This window comes from Silene latifolia, chromosome 10, assembly GCF_048544455.1.
Source record: "Silene latifolia isolate original U9 population chromosome 10, ASM4854445v1, whole genome shotgun sequence".
NCBI lineage: Eukaryota > Viridiplantae > Streptophyta > Magnoliopsida > Caryophyllales > Caryophyllaceae > Silene > Silene latifolia.
In genome coordinates this window covers 146,079,288-146,095,355 of record NC_133535.1, presented here as the reverse complement: position 1 = coordinate 146,095,355, position 16,068 = coordinate 146,079,288, and the positions used below count along the sequence as shown (strand labels likewise).

General features: G+C 42.0%; 1 protein-coding gene across 1 annotated transcript; it reads right to left on the bottom strand.

Annotated features, from left to right (window-relative positions):
• Nucleotides 1–10,927: 10,927 nt before the first annotated feature.
• LOC141609300 (uncharacterized) lies at nucleotides 10,928–12,180 on the bottom strand. Its single transcript, XM_074428405.1, has 2 exons — nucleotides 11,308–12,180; nucleotides 10,928–11,071 (listed from the first exon to the last, which is right to left on the bottom strand). Exons 1-2 carry the CDS (start codon nucleotides 12,110–12,112, stop codon nucleotides 11,037–11,039), a joined length of 840 nt encoding a protein of 279 aa, XP_074284506.1. The 5' UTR covers nucleotides 12,113–12,180; the 3' UTR covers nucleotides 10,928–11,036.
• Nucleotides 12,181–16,068: the final 3,888 nt, after the last annotated feature.

The following is a 16,068-nucleotide window of genomic DNA, read 5'->3' as shown; positions in this document are numbered from 1 at the left end:
GGAAGTGATGATGATATGCTATGAAATTTCTTACTATTTCTCTTAATTTAGTAATATGTGATTGGAAATGTGTTTGGAATAACTTTAGAATCATGCTAGGATACTCAAATTTGTCGAACATACGTAACCGCCATGATAATTTCCTTCACCACCGTGACTTGTGAAGTAGTAGTAATTTGACCTGGTATGTTAAAATTTTAGAAACTGTTGATAAACATGAGTACTTACCTTAATATTCAAGGTTAATAGCATGAGTTATGTGCTTCACATGTCAAAATTTGTTGGAAAATTGTGTGCTTAGCTGGGTATGTGAATTTAAATTACATGAAACAAGTGCTTGAATGTTTATACAAGTTGTTTGAACATATGTCTAAAGCAGATGCCGAGACTAAACCTTGGAACCCGTCAGAGTAAACGGGGAAGGGTTGATCCACTTGAGAGGGGGGAGGCTAGTGGACCGGTAGTACCCGCAGATTTCGAGTACCCCTTCGTTGTTTTTGTCGACTTTAAGCAAAGGGAGCGTTTTGTAGCTTTACAAAAACGCAAGATGAGACCCACAAAGTGTATTGACATTTGTGTTAGAGGAGTTGGAAATAGAGACGGATGTCCGTCACATATTCGAGACCTTGGGGTTCACGGGTTTGTACCGGCTGAGGAAGCACACTTACCCCTTCCTTACCCTAGAATTCATGAGTTCCTTTAATTATGACCCAGCGGGTCAGACTGTTGAGTTCAGATTGATGAATACCAGTTTCTTGTTAACCATGGATTTGTTTGCCTCTCACCTTGGGTTGGCCAAGCCTCCCAAGGACTCCATCATCGACATTCCAGCTGAGTGCGGCGTTTGCCGCCTAATGCTGCGTGAATCGGGAAGCAAGCTCCCACCGCGAGTAATATGTCGATTAATGACGTTCAAAGACATCACCTTGAGAATCTTTCTCCGTTCTCTTTCAAACCTCCTCTATGACCGGAAAGATATCAGTAAGTTGAATAACCATGAGGTTTTACTTTTGATGTCGTACCTCAATCCGGAGCGGGCCAAGAAAGTGGTCTTCAATGCTCCTTCCATAGTTTGTGCTGCTCTCGCCTTGATGGCTTCTTCTAATTCTCGATACTTGAGCTGTGGTGCTATTGCCACTCGGTTAGCTGAAAAGCTAACCTCCTTTGAGGCTTCTTCAGCGTATGTGCCTCTAGTTACCCCTGTGCCTACCATGGATCGTGAGTACTATCTCGACCTGAAATGGTTGAGAACCTTGACAGATGGTAGCCTAGCATGGAGGGTGCATGGGATGAGTTGGATGAAGATCCCAGCTCCTGAGCACCTCCCACCCACGGAGCCCTTGGAGCCGATTGTAGTGACAGTGGACTCCGACGATGAGGAGGAGGAGGATGAGGACACACCCCGCCGCCCTCTGAGACCTATCTCATCGACGGCACCATCCTCACGGAAATGCCGGAGCCGACGAAGGGTGAGAACGCGGGAGTTCGGGTGGCGAGAGAGGCCTAGGGTGGTGAGGGGACCCCGACGAGTGAGGGAGAGGGCCACGGAGCCTAGACCACAGCCGGAGGCACAAAGAAGCCAGCAGCCCCTTCCCGTACTACCCCTATCTTGATACAGGAGACGCGGTCCAGCTACTTGTCGGAGAGAGTGTCATCTACTTTGACACTCCGGAACATGCATGAGATGGCGTACACTCAGGGGATAGGGACCGAGGGACCGCATCCAGTTTGGTGGAGTGGAGTAGGGAGCTACTCGGGGGTCTTCCATGCCTACGGGGTGGATCAGTCGACGTGGGGGGCACCCCAGTCCTTTCCCTATGGAGGCTTGACTCCATGGTACGTGGCCCCGGGAGCAGGAGCAGGAGGTGATGCGGGAGTAGGTTCATCTGGAGGTGGTGGTGGTGATGATGAGGTGATGTTTGAGCAAAGACGGCAGCAGGAGTGATCCTCCTTGTTTTCTTATCCTTGTTGATAGTAGTTGATGTTGGATGATGATATTGGTGTTAGACTTTAGTAGTTGTTTCCTTTTATTGTTGAGATTTAGTTGGATTTGTATGATTGGCCATAAGGCCGGAATCGCTACACTAACCTTCTGCAGGATTATTGAGAGTCGGGGCATCACCCCGACTCAATTTATGTGACAGTCTTGTGCTATATGTCGGTTTACGACGGTTATGAAAAGTACTTGACCTGCAGGTACTCGACAGAGTACCCCACACTCTATCGAGTAGCTACAGGAAGGGAAGTAAAGATACATTCTGATCTCGGGCTACTCGATCGAGTAGCCAAGACACTCGATCGAGTAGCATGGCACTCGATCGAGTACCGCTAGTTACTCGATCGAGTAGCACTGTTACAAAGGGTTTTTGGAAATTAAAAATGTTCAATTGTTTTATCTTTGCGAGTTTAATGTTTAAAGTAGTTGTGAGTGCGTAGTAACACCTTTGAACCGTTAATTTCATATGTTACAAGTCATGAGTGAAGTTTTATGAGCGTATTTGTCACAATTAGTAAGGCAGTAATAATTTCTTGTTGCTTTAATATGGCATACGCCTCATTATGATCTACTTAGCGGAGTTGTAACTCCGCCTATAATTGTGCATATCATTTTAACGTGTGTTGTCAACGGTAACTAGTTATCCCGGTGACTCGTGCATGATTTCTAACTTAACGAGTGTATAATTAGCGAGTAATGTCCACAACAAATAATATGGTTTCTTTAATGATTAAGACGTAAATAATAAATAATATGTGGTAATATTTGGGTGGTGAACTTCGGGGACGAAGTTCCTTTTAGAGGGGAAGAGTAACGTCGCGAAATAAAAAGGTTGTTTTGAATAATGCCTTGCTTGTTCATAATGTTGTTAGTAGTTGGTTGTAATGTTGTTGGTATCATGTATGAATAATGTTTTACTTGTTTATAACGTTGTTGGTAGTTGTTTAGAATGTTGTTGATGTTGTGATCTGCGTTAGTATAACGAATTACCTTAGTCCTTTAAAGTGTGTGTGGTTGTATGTTTCAAAAGATGGTTATGATGGAATCACGTTGCCAAATAACATGGTGGTAGTAGTCACACCACATGAAAGCTGATGGGAGACATGTTCTCGATTGACAGTTTGATAATTGTTAAGGTATGTTGGGAGATCGTGAGTGACGATTCGCATTGCGCGTCGGATGTTGTACGTATATATATATATAAAATAACGGTTAACTGTGATTAAGCTTGCACGATAGTAGTAAAAGTCGTTAGATATAAGTTTAGACGGTGATGATGATGACATGGGGGGATGGTGTTTTACAAGGTGTAGTGGTTTAGCCGGGAAGATTTGTGAGATTATGTTGGTTCCGAGTCGTGAGCGGGAAAGGTGAGTTGAACTTCGGGGACGAAGTTCTTTTTAAGGGGGGAAGACTGTAATACCCGCCCTTTTAGGGACCCTTTGACCATCGTTGACCGACCTTGGGAGCGGAAGTAGTCTTAGGAAAGTATACCAAAACCTGTTTGAGCTGCGTGTAAGAGTGGTACTCGATAGAGTAGAGGCTACTCGATCGAGTAGCTAGGGTACTCGATCGAGTAGGGGGTTACTCGATCGAGTATGTTGGGTACTCGATCGAGTGCCCAGTTTCCAGCGAGGGTTATATATCGCGTTTTGTTAAATCCGCAAATCACTTTCGCCACTCTCCTCCTATCCTTCAGCCGCCTCTTTCCCTTCCCTTCACCTCAAAACCTCCATGGATGCCTTTTGAAGATTCTTGAGCCTTAGGAGAGCGTCTCTTGAGTCGGGTAGCGGTCTCTTGCTGAGTTTCCCCTATTAGGTATGTCATATTCATCATCCGTGCCTTTGCTTCTATAGTTAGGGTTTTGCTTGTAGTAATAGATATTTGCATGATGGTATTAGGCTTTGCTTGGTTGCTGGATGTGTTAATCGGTCGGCATGGATTGGTTGCGGTCGCTTAAAGGTAGGTTCGCCTACTCAGTTTCTGTAGATGGTCTAGTGTGTCGGTCGTGATGTTAGTATTGTGATTGTTTGACATGGTAATTGATTGTGCTGTGTTGGTGGTCGTGATTACTGGTGATGGTTCTCGAGATGCGTTCTCGGCTGAGTGGGGTCGCTTGCGGGAGTGACTTCACGCCCTAGTTTCGCCCTCCGTGGAACCCGCCACGGGAGGGGATGTGCACATTAATGGACAGGGTTATCGCTCGTACGATGAGCGGGGCTTAGGTGGGAACGGCTGCGGTCCCCCACTGGCAGGACTGGTCCAGTGGACAGTCAGTGACAGGTTTGGTTGGATTGTTGTGATCGGAGTTGGGACTAGTGTCATTGTTTGTAGTGTTGTTTGTAGCTGTCTTGTCTTGTCTCAGTACTGACCTTGTGTGGTTGTTTGTTTGTTATGTGTCTGCCGTGATCCCTTATGGTGAGCAGTCGGTCTTAACAGGTGTTGATGATGTTGATAGCTGATGTCCGGGCAGGGATGAGTCTTCACGAGTTATGATGGTTATAGCGAGTAGTCCTTGAGTTGTAACATTGTATTGTATTTTGGTTTAAATCACTTGTAACACAACTTAATAGTTCTTTTATTGACGTTTGATAATTACTTACCTCGGGCAACCGAGATGGTAACGCCCTTATATGCTAAGGTAGGCCTAGTTAAGGCTCCTCTGAATATCGGGGTGTTACAAATTTACCGACCGATATGAGTCGGTCGGTAAATTACATTTACCGTCCATATTTACCGACCGATATTTGTCGGTCGTAAATATCATTAGGCGGTGGGTAATGCTATTTACCGACCGATTAAAAGCTTTTCCGACCGCTTGGAACAGACGGTAAAAGACCTGTTTCTTGTAGTGAGATACCCCTGGATCAGAAAAGGACTTCCTTTTGGGACTAATCCTATGCTTGGGCACCACATCCTGAAGACTTGCTGCTAAAACCGCCAGGTCTTTGCCTTTACCATGATGGGAGGAGGACGCCACACAGGTATCATTATGGAGCACATTTACTGGATTATTCGAAACCTGACCCAGAACATTGTTACTCACTCTTGGTGGATGATCCGGAATCTCAGTAGAACCATCCCTAGCAGAACCATGATCATCATTGATATTGATAAGAGCCTGAAGATCCTCCATTGCATCATGAAAAGAGTCTTCGTCAGAGGAGGAATCTGAAGAAAGAGCAGCCATAGAGCTGGAAGAAAAAGAAAATAAAGGCCATTCAGGAGTAGGAGCAGCAGGTATATTTGCATTGTCAACCCCAGTAGGTGGTTGAAAATCATCATGCACTCCAGCATTATGAGGGAAAACATTGGATCATGATACATAATAGGCATAAAATCAGGCACTTCAAAATATTGTTCATAACCCCTCGCATCATTTTCCTGGAAAGCAAGATGAGTCTGTCCCTGAACACGAATTCTGATAGAATTGAGAATGAAGGCAGCCTCATTAAAAGGATATTCAAACTCATTTTGACCATAGTAAGCAGCATATGGATCACCAGGATACACATTCCCATTAAGCAGCGGAATATAATTTCCATTAGAAGAACCACCAACATGAAAGAATGGATGTGTATTACCATTATGAGTTACATCTTGCTCATGAGGCGGATCCCCGAGAGGCACTTGATCAGGATTACCAGTGGGTAAATGAGTAACAGGTTGTTGAGGAGATGGTGGAAGAACATTATCCACCGGAGCAGGGACCATATTGCCATGAGCAGTAAAAGGAATAGCAGTTGAAACCGGAACATTGATCTGCATGGCACCATTTGTGTGCAAATATCCACCATGCAAGGTAAGATTATCATCCGGCATAGGACCTCCATTAGGAAAACCCAGATCATCATGAAGATCGCCCATTTGCTGGACATTTAAAGCTTGAACATTCGCTTCCAACCCCATATCAGCCAATCGAGGCTCAGGTTGATCAGTCTGGTTTACTGGTATAAAAGTAGTGACATCATTAATATGAACATCAACTAATGCATCCGGAAAATGACCATTCTCGTGAAAAAGAGGATGATCAGTTGGATGCAACGCACCATTAAGAGGGCCAATATGATCATTTTCAGCATGCATGTCCATATTACCATTTTGAGGAAAATGACCATTCCCTTGAAAGTGATGATTATCAGTGTGATTCGGAACTGTCGGAGGTGGGACCATATGACCATTTCTATCATGCATTTCCATATCACCATTTGGATGCATCTGACCATTATCATAAATCACATTTACACTAATATCAGTACCCCCATCAACATCCCCAGGCTCCCCAAAATGAGGAGCTACTGGTGTTGCATGACCATCCCCCACTCCATCCATCCCATGCATACCCTGCACAGGACCATTACCATTTTGCATGTTATTATGGAACACATGCATGTTCTCATAGATGACAGGACTCGCAAAAGGAAGTGCGGTTACAGCAAACTCCATCCCTGGATACATCCGGCCACCATCAATAAGCCCCAGATCAAAATCAATCACGTATTCTTCCATATAATCTGCAGGAACATACTCCCCCCTTCGACCCCCAGCCTAACTTTAGAAGTAATGTATTTTGATGTTGAGGGTAAAGCACACAAGTTCAAATTGAACATTGTATACTGGTATCGAGTTTGGAAAACTGCAAAGCCACGATCAATAGCTCGTTCCAAAGAAGTGTTCAAAGTAGAGACAATATCGGAAATGAGTTCCCCACAAATCCCCACCTTATGACCAATACGACCACACCTTGTACAATATTTGAATATTTCTTCGTACTTAAATTGCACCCAGAGAAGCTTGTTGTTATTGCATGCCAAGAAAAACCCTCGATTGAGAGGATCCCCCAATCGCACAGTCACGCGCATACGCAGATAATCATGATCGGGTATAACATGAAACTCCTCAATAGTAGTATCATCACCAAATAAATGAGCAACTATTCCAGCCATATTCATATTAAGATACTCAAATGGGAGACCACAAACACGAACCCACACTCTTGCTGTTGGAAAAGTAACACATCGTGGCACCATACCTGGTCTCCACTTCCGTAACACCATAAGAGCACCATCAATAACCAAAATACTCCGTTCCAACACATCATGCAAGTCCTGCATGTCCTCAAAATGAATCACATAGATATCTCCCATTCGCTTGACATGCAACGGGGCACGAGTAGCCCAGTTATCTTCCACTACCCTATTAACACTATAAGCTCGAAAAAGCCTATAGTCCACCAAAAAACCCAATAAACATTGACTCCAATATTCCACTGATTCATCAAGATTATCTGGGTGTGGAGAGACAACACCCCCACTACGTGGAAAGCGCCATTCATTCAAAAGACCCGGATTCTCAGAAACTTTGGTTCGAAAGTTAATATTATGAAAGACATTCTCTAAAGTAGGAATCTCATCCTCCACATAAAAGAAAGGATTATTCTCCATAATTAGGAAGTTATGAAACTGAATAATGTGTGTAGTACGAAAAAAATATGAAAAAAGGAACTTAAAAGCTAGTACAGAGAAGAACAGGAGTTTTTTAATTATAGAAAGCTGAGCAATAGAAAGAAAAGGTAGCAATGATTAGATTATGGAAGATTCGAAACGTTAAAGAAAGAATTGATAATTCCCAAAAGCGCATGCAAGGCATTAAAGAAGGGAATAATGATTGAAAAGGAAAGGAAACGTTTTGGTGTTTATGTTTTGTTTTTGTTTTTTAAAGTTATTATTGTGGTTTTGATTATGATTTTTGTGTTTTTGAACGGACTCTCAAAGAGAGAAAAGTCTCTCTCTAGAAGTAGAGAGAAAAGTGCAAACGACTTCTTTGTACTTTTGTTTATATGTATAACTAAATTTGTCGGGTTTTTTTTATAATACATGTTTTTTTTTTATGAAATGTGCGGTGTGCTTTTATACTCTTTTTTTAAAGTTAAACCGACTAAAGTCACTAAATCGTCAAATATCGATATTAATGGGTGATTTGGCATATGATTTGCTAAGGACGCGGTTGAATGTGAAAGATGTTATTATTATTGTGCTTGCCTTTGAACGTGAAGGCATTGGAATATATACAAACTAGGATACTGAACTTTCCTAATTACAAGGATGTGTATCTAAACATACCTAAACTAGTGACTATAAACAAGGAATGCAAATATACATTTTGATTAAATATTAACAATAATATTTACGTATTCTAACACTCCCCCTTAGTCTTAGCGGGACGAAGGCGGATACTAAGACTATTGCGAAAATCTTCAAACAATACCGAGGGCAGTCCTTTCGTGAAAATGTCAGCCATTTGTGACCTTGTAGGAACATGATGCACTCGGACGTCTCCTCGAGAGACTTTTTCCCGAACAAAATGGATATCAATTTCGATATGCTTAGTACGTTGATGTTGGACGGGATTGCTAGCAAGATAAATAGCACTCACATTGTCGCAATAAACAATAGTCGCCTTGCGTAGGGGATGATGAAGTTCAAGTAAAAATTTACGTAGCCAACACGATTCGGAGACCACATTAGCTACGCCGCGATATTCAGCTTCAGCACTAGAACGGGAAATTGTTGGTTGCCGTTTTGAAGCCCAAGATACCAAATTATCGCCTAAAAAGACACAGTACCCGCTTGTTGAGCGGCGAGTATCTGGACAGCCGGCCCAATCTGAGTCCGTGTAAGTAGTGAGAGTCGTAGGTTTAGACGGAGTTAACCATAAACCATGACTTAAAGTTCCTTGAACATATCGAATAATGCGCTTCAATGCATTCATGTGGACATCCATAGGATTATGCATAAATAAACATATTTGTTGAACCGCATAAGAGATATCGGGACGAGTGAAGGTGAGGTATTGTAACGCACCTGCCAAGCTCCTATAGAGGGTCGGATCACAAAATGGTGAGCTGGAAGTAGAACTAAGCTTCCCTTTCGTGTCAACTGGAGTAGGAGATGGTTTGCAATTTGTCATACCTGCACGTTCTACGATTTCAGCCGCATATTTATGTTGAGACAAATGAATCCCGTGATCATTCCGAGTGACTGCAACCCCTAGAAAATAACTCAAGGGACCAAGGTCTTTCATAGCAAATTCCTTACCAAGAAAGTCGATAATAGAAATGCGAAGTTGTTCGGATGAAGCTGTGAGAAGTATATCGTCAACATAAAGTAATATGTAGGCTAAACCACCTGCTTTGTCACGATAAATAAACAAGGAATGGTCGCACTTACTGTGCACAAAACCAATAGTGCGTACATAAGATGCAAAACGGGTGTACCAGACCCGTGGTGCCTGTTTGAGTCCGTAAAGAGATTTGCGTAGAAGACATACATGATCCGGAAATCGCTTGTCACGGTACCCAAAAGGTTGGTGCATATACACGGTTTCGTTGAGGTCACCGTGAAGGAATGCGTTTTTAACATCCAATTGACGGATAGGCCACCCATTCGATAAAGCAATAGAAATGACCGAACGGATAGTTGCCGGTTTGACAACCGGACTGAAAGTTTCACCGCAATCAATCCCCGCTTGTTGCGTCTTACCATCACCTACAAGACGAGCTTTGTGTCTCTCAAAAGAACCGTCAGATTTAACCTTATGCCGAAAAATCCACATAGAACGAATAATGTTCACATTAGACGGACGAGGAACAAGGTCTCAAGTCTTATTACTAATTAAAGCATTAAACTCGTCGTCCATGGCCAATTTCCAATTATGGTCTTGGAGGGCTGTTGTGGCATTGCGTGGTAAAGGAGATATGGCAACTGTTGTGTTTAAATCAAAAATGGTTTTGGGTTTAAAGATGCCATGGTCAGCACGAGTAACAGGCTTGGAGACCGCAGGAATAGAAGTAGTGGGTACGGGGTCACTGTGGGGAACAAGGGACACGGTTACACTACTTGGGGCAGGAGACTCGGGTTCGTTTGGTGTGGATGTAGGCGGTGTATGGGTGACATCAGGTGAAAGACGTGAAGGGGAGCAGACTGGAGTGGTTGGGGTCGGGTGTATTGGGGTAGAGACCTGACGAAAAATGGTATAAGGTGAGACATCATCATTTAAGAAGTCATATGTGGAAGAGGCAGGGACGTTTTTGTTGGCAAAAGGAAAACTCGTTTCGTCAAAACGAACAAGGCGACTCAATATGATCTTTTTGGTTTTGAGGTCTAGACACTTATAGCCACGGTGGTTGTCGGGATACCCAAGAAAAACACAAGGTAAGGAACGAGCTTGTAACTTGTGTATTATATTGTGGTGGATGGAATGAGGGGATAACAGAGACATCCAAAAACTCGAAGGTGTGAGTACGAGGGATGTCGCTGATATAGGTAGTATAATGGTGTCAAAAAATTGAGTTGTTTATTTGGTAATATATTGAGCAAATATGTAGACATAGACAAAGCATGATGCCAATAATTTTCGGGTAGTGAAGCATGGAGAAGCAAGGTACGAACAATGTTGTTAATAGAACGGATTTTACGTTCGGCTTTGCCATTTTGGGGAGAGGTATATGGACACGAAAATTGAAACTGAAAACCGTGTGAAGCACGTAACTCCATAAATGAGCCATTATCAAATTCCCGTCCATTATCACATTGTATGTTCTTAATGTTCCGTTCAAATTGGGTTTTAATGAATGTATGAAAATTAGAGATGATTTGATAAACTTGGGATTTCTTTGCCAGAGGAAAAGTCCACACAAAATTAGTAAAATCATCAAGAATGACTAAATAATAGCGATGACCCAATGAACTAGCTAGATACGGGAGAGGTCCATAAATCACAGTGAAGTAAATCAAAAGGCATAAGGGTGCTTGAAAACGATGTCATAAAAGGTTGCTTAATGCGTTTAGCAATAGAAAAAGAATGACAAATTGATTTTCTAGGAGAATTACAATTTATCAAATTTTGAGACCTAATAGAATTGAAAATAACATCACCCGGGTGTCCAAGACGGTCGTGCCACACCGTGGATTCGACAGCAGCTAAGGCTTGGGCTTGAACTTTATTTGTGGGTGTAATAGGATATAGGGCCCCGTGACTCTCACATCTCATTAGCGGTGTCCCCGTCTTGTAATCCTTCACACAAAAACCGAATGGGTCAAATTCGACGGTCACAGAGTTATCAGTAGTAAATTTTCTAACTGACACAAGGTTTTTGACAAGTTTGGGTGCATGAAGAACATTACGGAGGGAGAGGGGTGGATGTGGTTTTGGTAATATGGCAGTACCGGTTCCATTTATTGGTATAGATTGACCATTTCCGACAATAATAGAGTTTGAAATGCTCGAATTAGAATAAGTCGAGAGATTACCTGCACTCGATGTCATGTGGGAAGTAGCACCGGTGTCCATGTACCACGGATCAGGGGGTGTAAGACCAAGGGTGTACATAGCCTGTTCAATGTCAGTTTGAGACGGTGGTGACTCGGCTGTGTACGCTTGAGGTCTAGTACCAGAGGGACGAGGACCCCTCATCATAGGAGCACGTATCCACGGGTTTGTCGGGTATGGACAGGGAGGGCAGGCCCAAGCAGCAGGTCCCCACGGCCACGCACCATAACCACCTGCCTGCCACGGTTGAAAAGGAGCAGTAGCAGCAGGGGTGGAGTTTGGTGCAGCAGCGGCAGCAGGGACGGAATCAGAAGACCCTTGCTTGCCTTTTCCACCCTTATTTCCAGAACCTTTCTTCTTGTTTTTGGATTTTCCTTGCGATGGTGGACGACCCAGAATAGAAGACGAGTCCTTACCCTCGCCAGAATTGGCGTAATTGGCAGACTGGCCCATGGTGGCTGCTTGCTTGGCAAACCCCGCCTCCTCCAAGGTCAGCATAGACCGGGCTTGATGAAACGGAGGGAGAGGTTTGGCTTGCCGAATTATCGTTCCCACACCATGATAGGCCGTTGTTAGTCCCGATACCATTTGAAGCACGAGACGAGTATCGGAGACAGGTGAGCCAACGTTTTTGAGTTGATCAGCAAGACTCTTTAAACGCTGACAGTAGGCCGAGACAGACGCGAAGTCTTCCATCATAGTATGCGAAAATTCTTGCTCGAGAGTGATAGCCCTCGAATGCTGATTATCTTGAAAAATATCGCGGATGCGATTCCAACACTCCATAGCCGTGGAGTTTTCTTCAACCACCGTTTGCAACAAGTCGTCGGAGAGCGTTGCATAGATCCATTGGAGAACCGTTGCATCTATCGTTTCCCATAATTCCTTGTCTTCCTCAGACACCGGCTTCTTAGCCTTCCCTTTCGGGTCAACTATGTGGTCCAAAACCCGATTAGCTTTTGCATAATTGGTAAAGAGAGCCACCCAAAGACGGTATTTGTCATTATCGACATCAAGAATGACAGAGACATGGTTTTTGATATTGCTTACGGCAAAAACCGAGGGGGTAGGAGGAGAGTTGATTTTTGTGTTTTCTGCAATAGTCATGGTGAAGAGATGGATTCAAGATTAAGAAGAAGAGATGCGGAAGCAGTAGATCGGTTTAAAGACCTAGGCTAATGATACCATGAAAGATGTTATTATTATTGTGCTTGCCTTTGAACATGAAGGCATTGGAATATATACAAACTAGGATACTGAACTTTCCTAATTACAAGGATGTGTATCTAAACATACCTAAACTAGTGACTATAAACAAGGAATGCAAATATACACTTTGACTAAATATTACCAATAATATTTACGTATTCTAACAGAATGGTTGATTACGATAAGGGTTACGATAATTAAAACCCTTAATCCTTTCTTTCCCACAATTTAACTAACTTTCTTTTTCTCCGTTCCACTTCAAATCTCATAATGTTAAATTTGCAACTTTCTTTTTTACTTTCACTCTCAAGAAAGGAAAACATCTTCTCACAAACATATAATTATAAAAAGGATTATTTCATGGGAATAATCCCACCTATGACCCCCCTGCAAATAACACTCCAACCTATGAGTAATTCGAATTAAATCCATCCTATTCACTAGTCTTCCCATAACACACTAAGAAGACCGGAAACTTGAACAACCGGTAAGCCTTGTTAATTTTAGGTTAAAATAATAAGAAGTGTGTTCAACACACTTTAAACACACAAAACTGACTCTCTCTCCTACGTCTTCATCTCTTTGGTTGTTCATCTTCCAAAAACCCGCCATTCTTAATCTTCATCATCAACTTGTAATTTCTCCATTAATCTTCATCCATCTCATCAATTTACATCTGGGTGTTCGTCATCTTCATCCATCTCACCATTTGGATCTTTCAAATGCAATGGGAAAAGTAAGTATCTCGTTTACTTTAAAATTTCAATTTGATTTTAATTTTAACTGTTTAATCTTGTTATACTATGTTTATGTATGTGTTAGTGTAGTATAATTTCGCTTATATATTCTTTTATAATAAAAGATTGGTATTTTTCATCATTCAATTTCAAATGCAATTAATCTTCATAAATCCACATTGTTTATTTCTCCATTAGTAAAATCTGGTATTTCTTCAGTCCTTTGATTTTTATGTTTATATTGTTAATTTAGGCAAGTCCTTGGGACATTGTTACACTGAAACCGTGGCATGGAGGTTCCATGAGGAAAGGTCAATTACATTTGGTTTATGGCAGTAGGTGTTTTAGGACTGTGGGTGTGGACCCTGATGAGGTTTGTTGGTTTACATTACTTGAAGAGGCTGAAAAGTGTGACGGGTTTAGGAGAAATATAGATGGTATTTTCTATATGCACCCTGAGCTAGGCTTGCAGAAGGTTCAAGATGATAAAGATGTTGGGGTTATGACTACAGTTGGGAAAAGAGTTGTTGAGTGTTATCTTGTTTGTGAGAGGGATATTCCTGAGGTTATGGAGTTGATAAATGATGGGGAGTTCAAAACTATTATTCAATTACCCCTAAATTCACACCAAGGAGGAAAGAAGAATCTAAGGGCATAAGGGTAAATCTTTGTTGAAGAAAAGGGACCACAAATGAAAAGCCCTTCTTTTAAAGGAGGTGTAAATGCTCCTGAAACCCTAAAGTCATGTACCACATCTAAACAAAGTACCTCCTTTAAACAAGCAGCCATATCCAAACAAACTCCCTCATCCAAAGCATCAAAACAAAGCGCCCATCAAAACAAATGCTCCATCAAAACAAATAGTTCTGAAAAACCATTTGAAGCATCATCCACACTTCCTGAACCTTCTAAACAACCCTGTGAATCATTTTATGATTGCAATGACACAAGAATTGCAGATCTGTTTGACAACTATGAAGTTGAAGCTGACAATGCTGGGTTAAGTATATTTGATGAGGTTGAGTGGGATGATTTGAGTGAGAGTGAAGATCCGGGTATGATCGATGAGGATGATGTTAGTGATGGTGATGATAGTTCCAGTGAGGTCAACTTAACTGATGATGAGTTAATTGAAATTGATGTCTTAAATGAGGAGGTAGAGAATTTTATTGAGAAAGAAATAGAGTCAGATGGTGACTCTAATGAAGAGTTGCAGTTAGCAAGGGAGAAGGTTAAGTGTTGGAATGTTAATGCCTTGAAGATTGCAAGGCAACTACAGATAGAAGCTGCCTCTATATTGTTACCTGGACAAGAGAAAGAACTTGAAGGTGAGAAAAAAGTTGCTGGTGGACTAATTAAGGCTGATGAAGGTAGGGTAAGTGACTACGACAATAGTGGTGATGAGATTCACACCCCTGCTGAAAGTGATGAAGATCCCATACCTGGTAAAAGAAAGAAGAAAAGGATCCCAGAAGTTGATGAGAAGACTGATTTCAGCAAGCTAAGGTGGTTAGTAGGCATCAGATTTCTAAATAGGGAGTTTTTTAGAGATTGTGTGACAAGGTATGCTATAGCACAAGGTAGAAATCTTACTTTTGATAAGAGTGACAAAGCAAGAGGGCAAAGGCTTGGGGTGAGATGTGTTGCTGGTTGTCCCTTTAAGTTGTATGCAGTTGGGACAACACAAGTGCATGTATGTTGGTGAAATCTGTTGACCCAAATCATACCGCCACGAAACATGGAAAGAAATAGGCAGATGAAGTCAACTTGGTTAGCCAAACAATTCTTGGAGGTGTTCAAAGCAAGGCCTCATTGGCTGCTGCGATATTATGAGACGAGTAAGGAGGGCATACAAGGTCCCGATCAAGAAAAATTTTGCCTACGAGGGTGAAATATTTTGCTCATAGAATGCTTCATGGTTCTATGAAGGAGCACTATAGTAAGATTGGGAGTTACATCCAAGCTTTGACTGATGAAGAGCCAAACAGTGTATTCACCTTAACTACCATTCCTGGTAAAGTACCGTATTTCAAATTTGTTTGTTTGTTTTGATGCTCGAAAAAAGGGTGGGTTGAAGGATGTAGGAGAGTCTTATGTGTTGACTCATGTTTTTTCGAAAACATTTTTGGGAGGTCAACGATTCTGCGAATGGTAGAGATGCTAATGAGCAGATGTATCGGTAGCAGAGTACGGGTCTGTGGTGGAAGGGGAAAACAATGACAGCTATGAGTGGTTTTTTAAGGAACTTAAGAAGGTCTTAGCTGAAGAAGATGGTGATGGGTGGACTATCATATCAGATCAACATCAGGTATTAGCCATCCTGTTAGTTGTACATGTTTTTTAGTAGTTAATTAGTTTAATATCAGTTATAAAAACTTCTTTATTAACTTGTGTATGCAGAGTATCCTCACAATGGTTGCACAGGAACTCCCAAAGGCAGAGCATAGACATTGTGCCAGGCATATCTTTGCAAACTGGCACAAGTCTTATAAAGGTGATGAAATGAAGATGTTGTTCTGGAATTGTGCTAAATCATACAATCAAGCTGATTTTGATCAGGCTCTAAGTGACATGAGAGAAGTTGATCACAAGGCAGCTGAAGCCTTCTTAGCTTGTAATCCTTCAGTCTTCTGCAGAGCTTTTATCAATACCACCACCAAAACTGATGTAATTGTGAACAATATGGCAGAAACATTCAATGCGTATATCATAGATGCTAGAGCAAAGCATGTGATATACATGCTTGAAGACATCGAAACGACTATGATGCAAAGATTGGCTTTGAAAAAGGTGAAA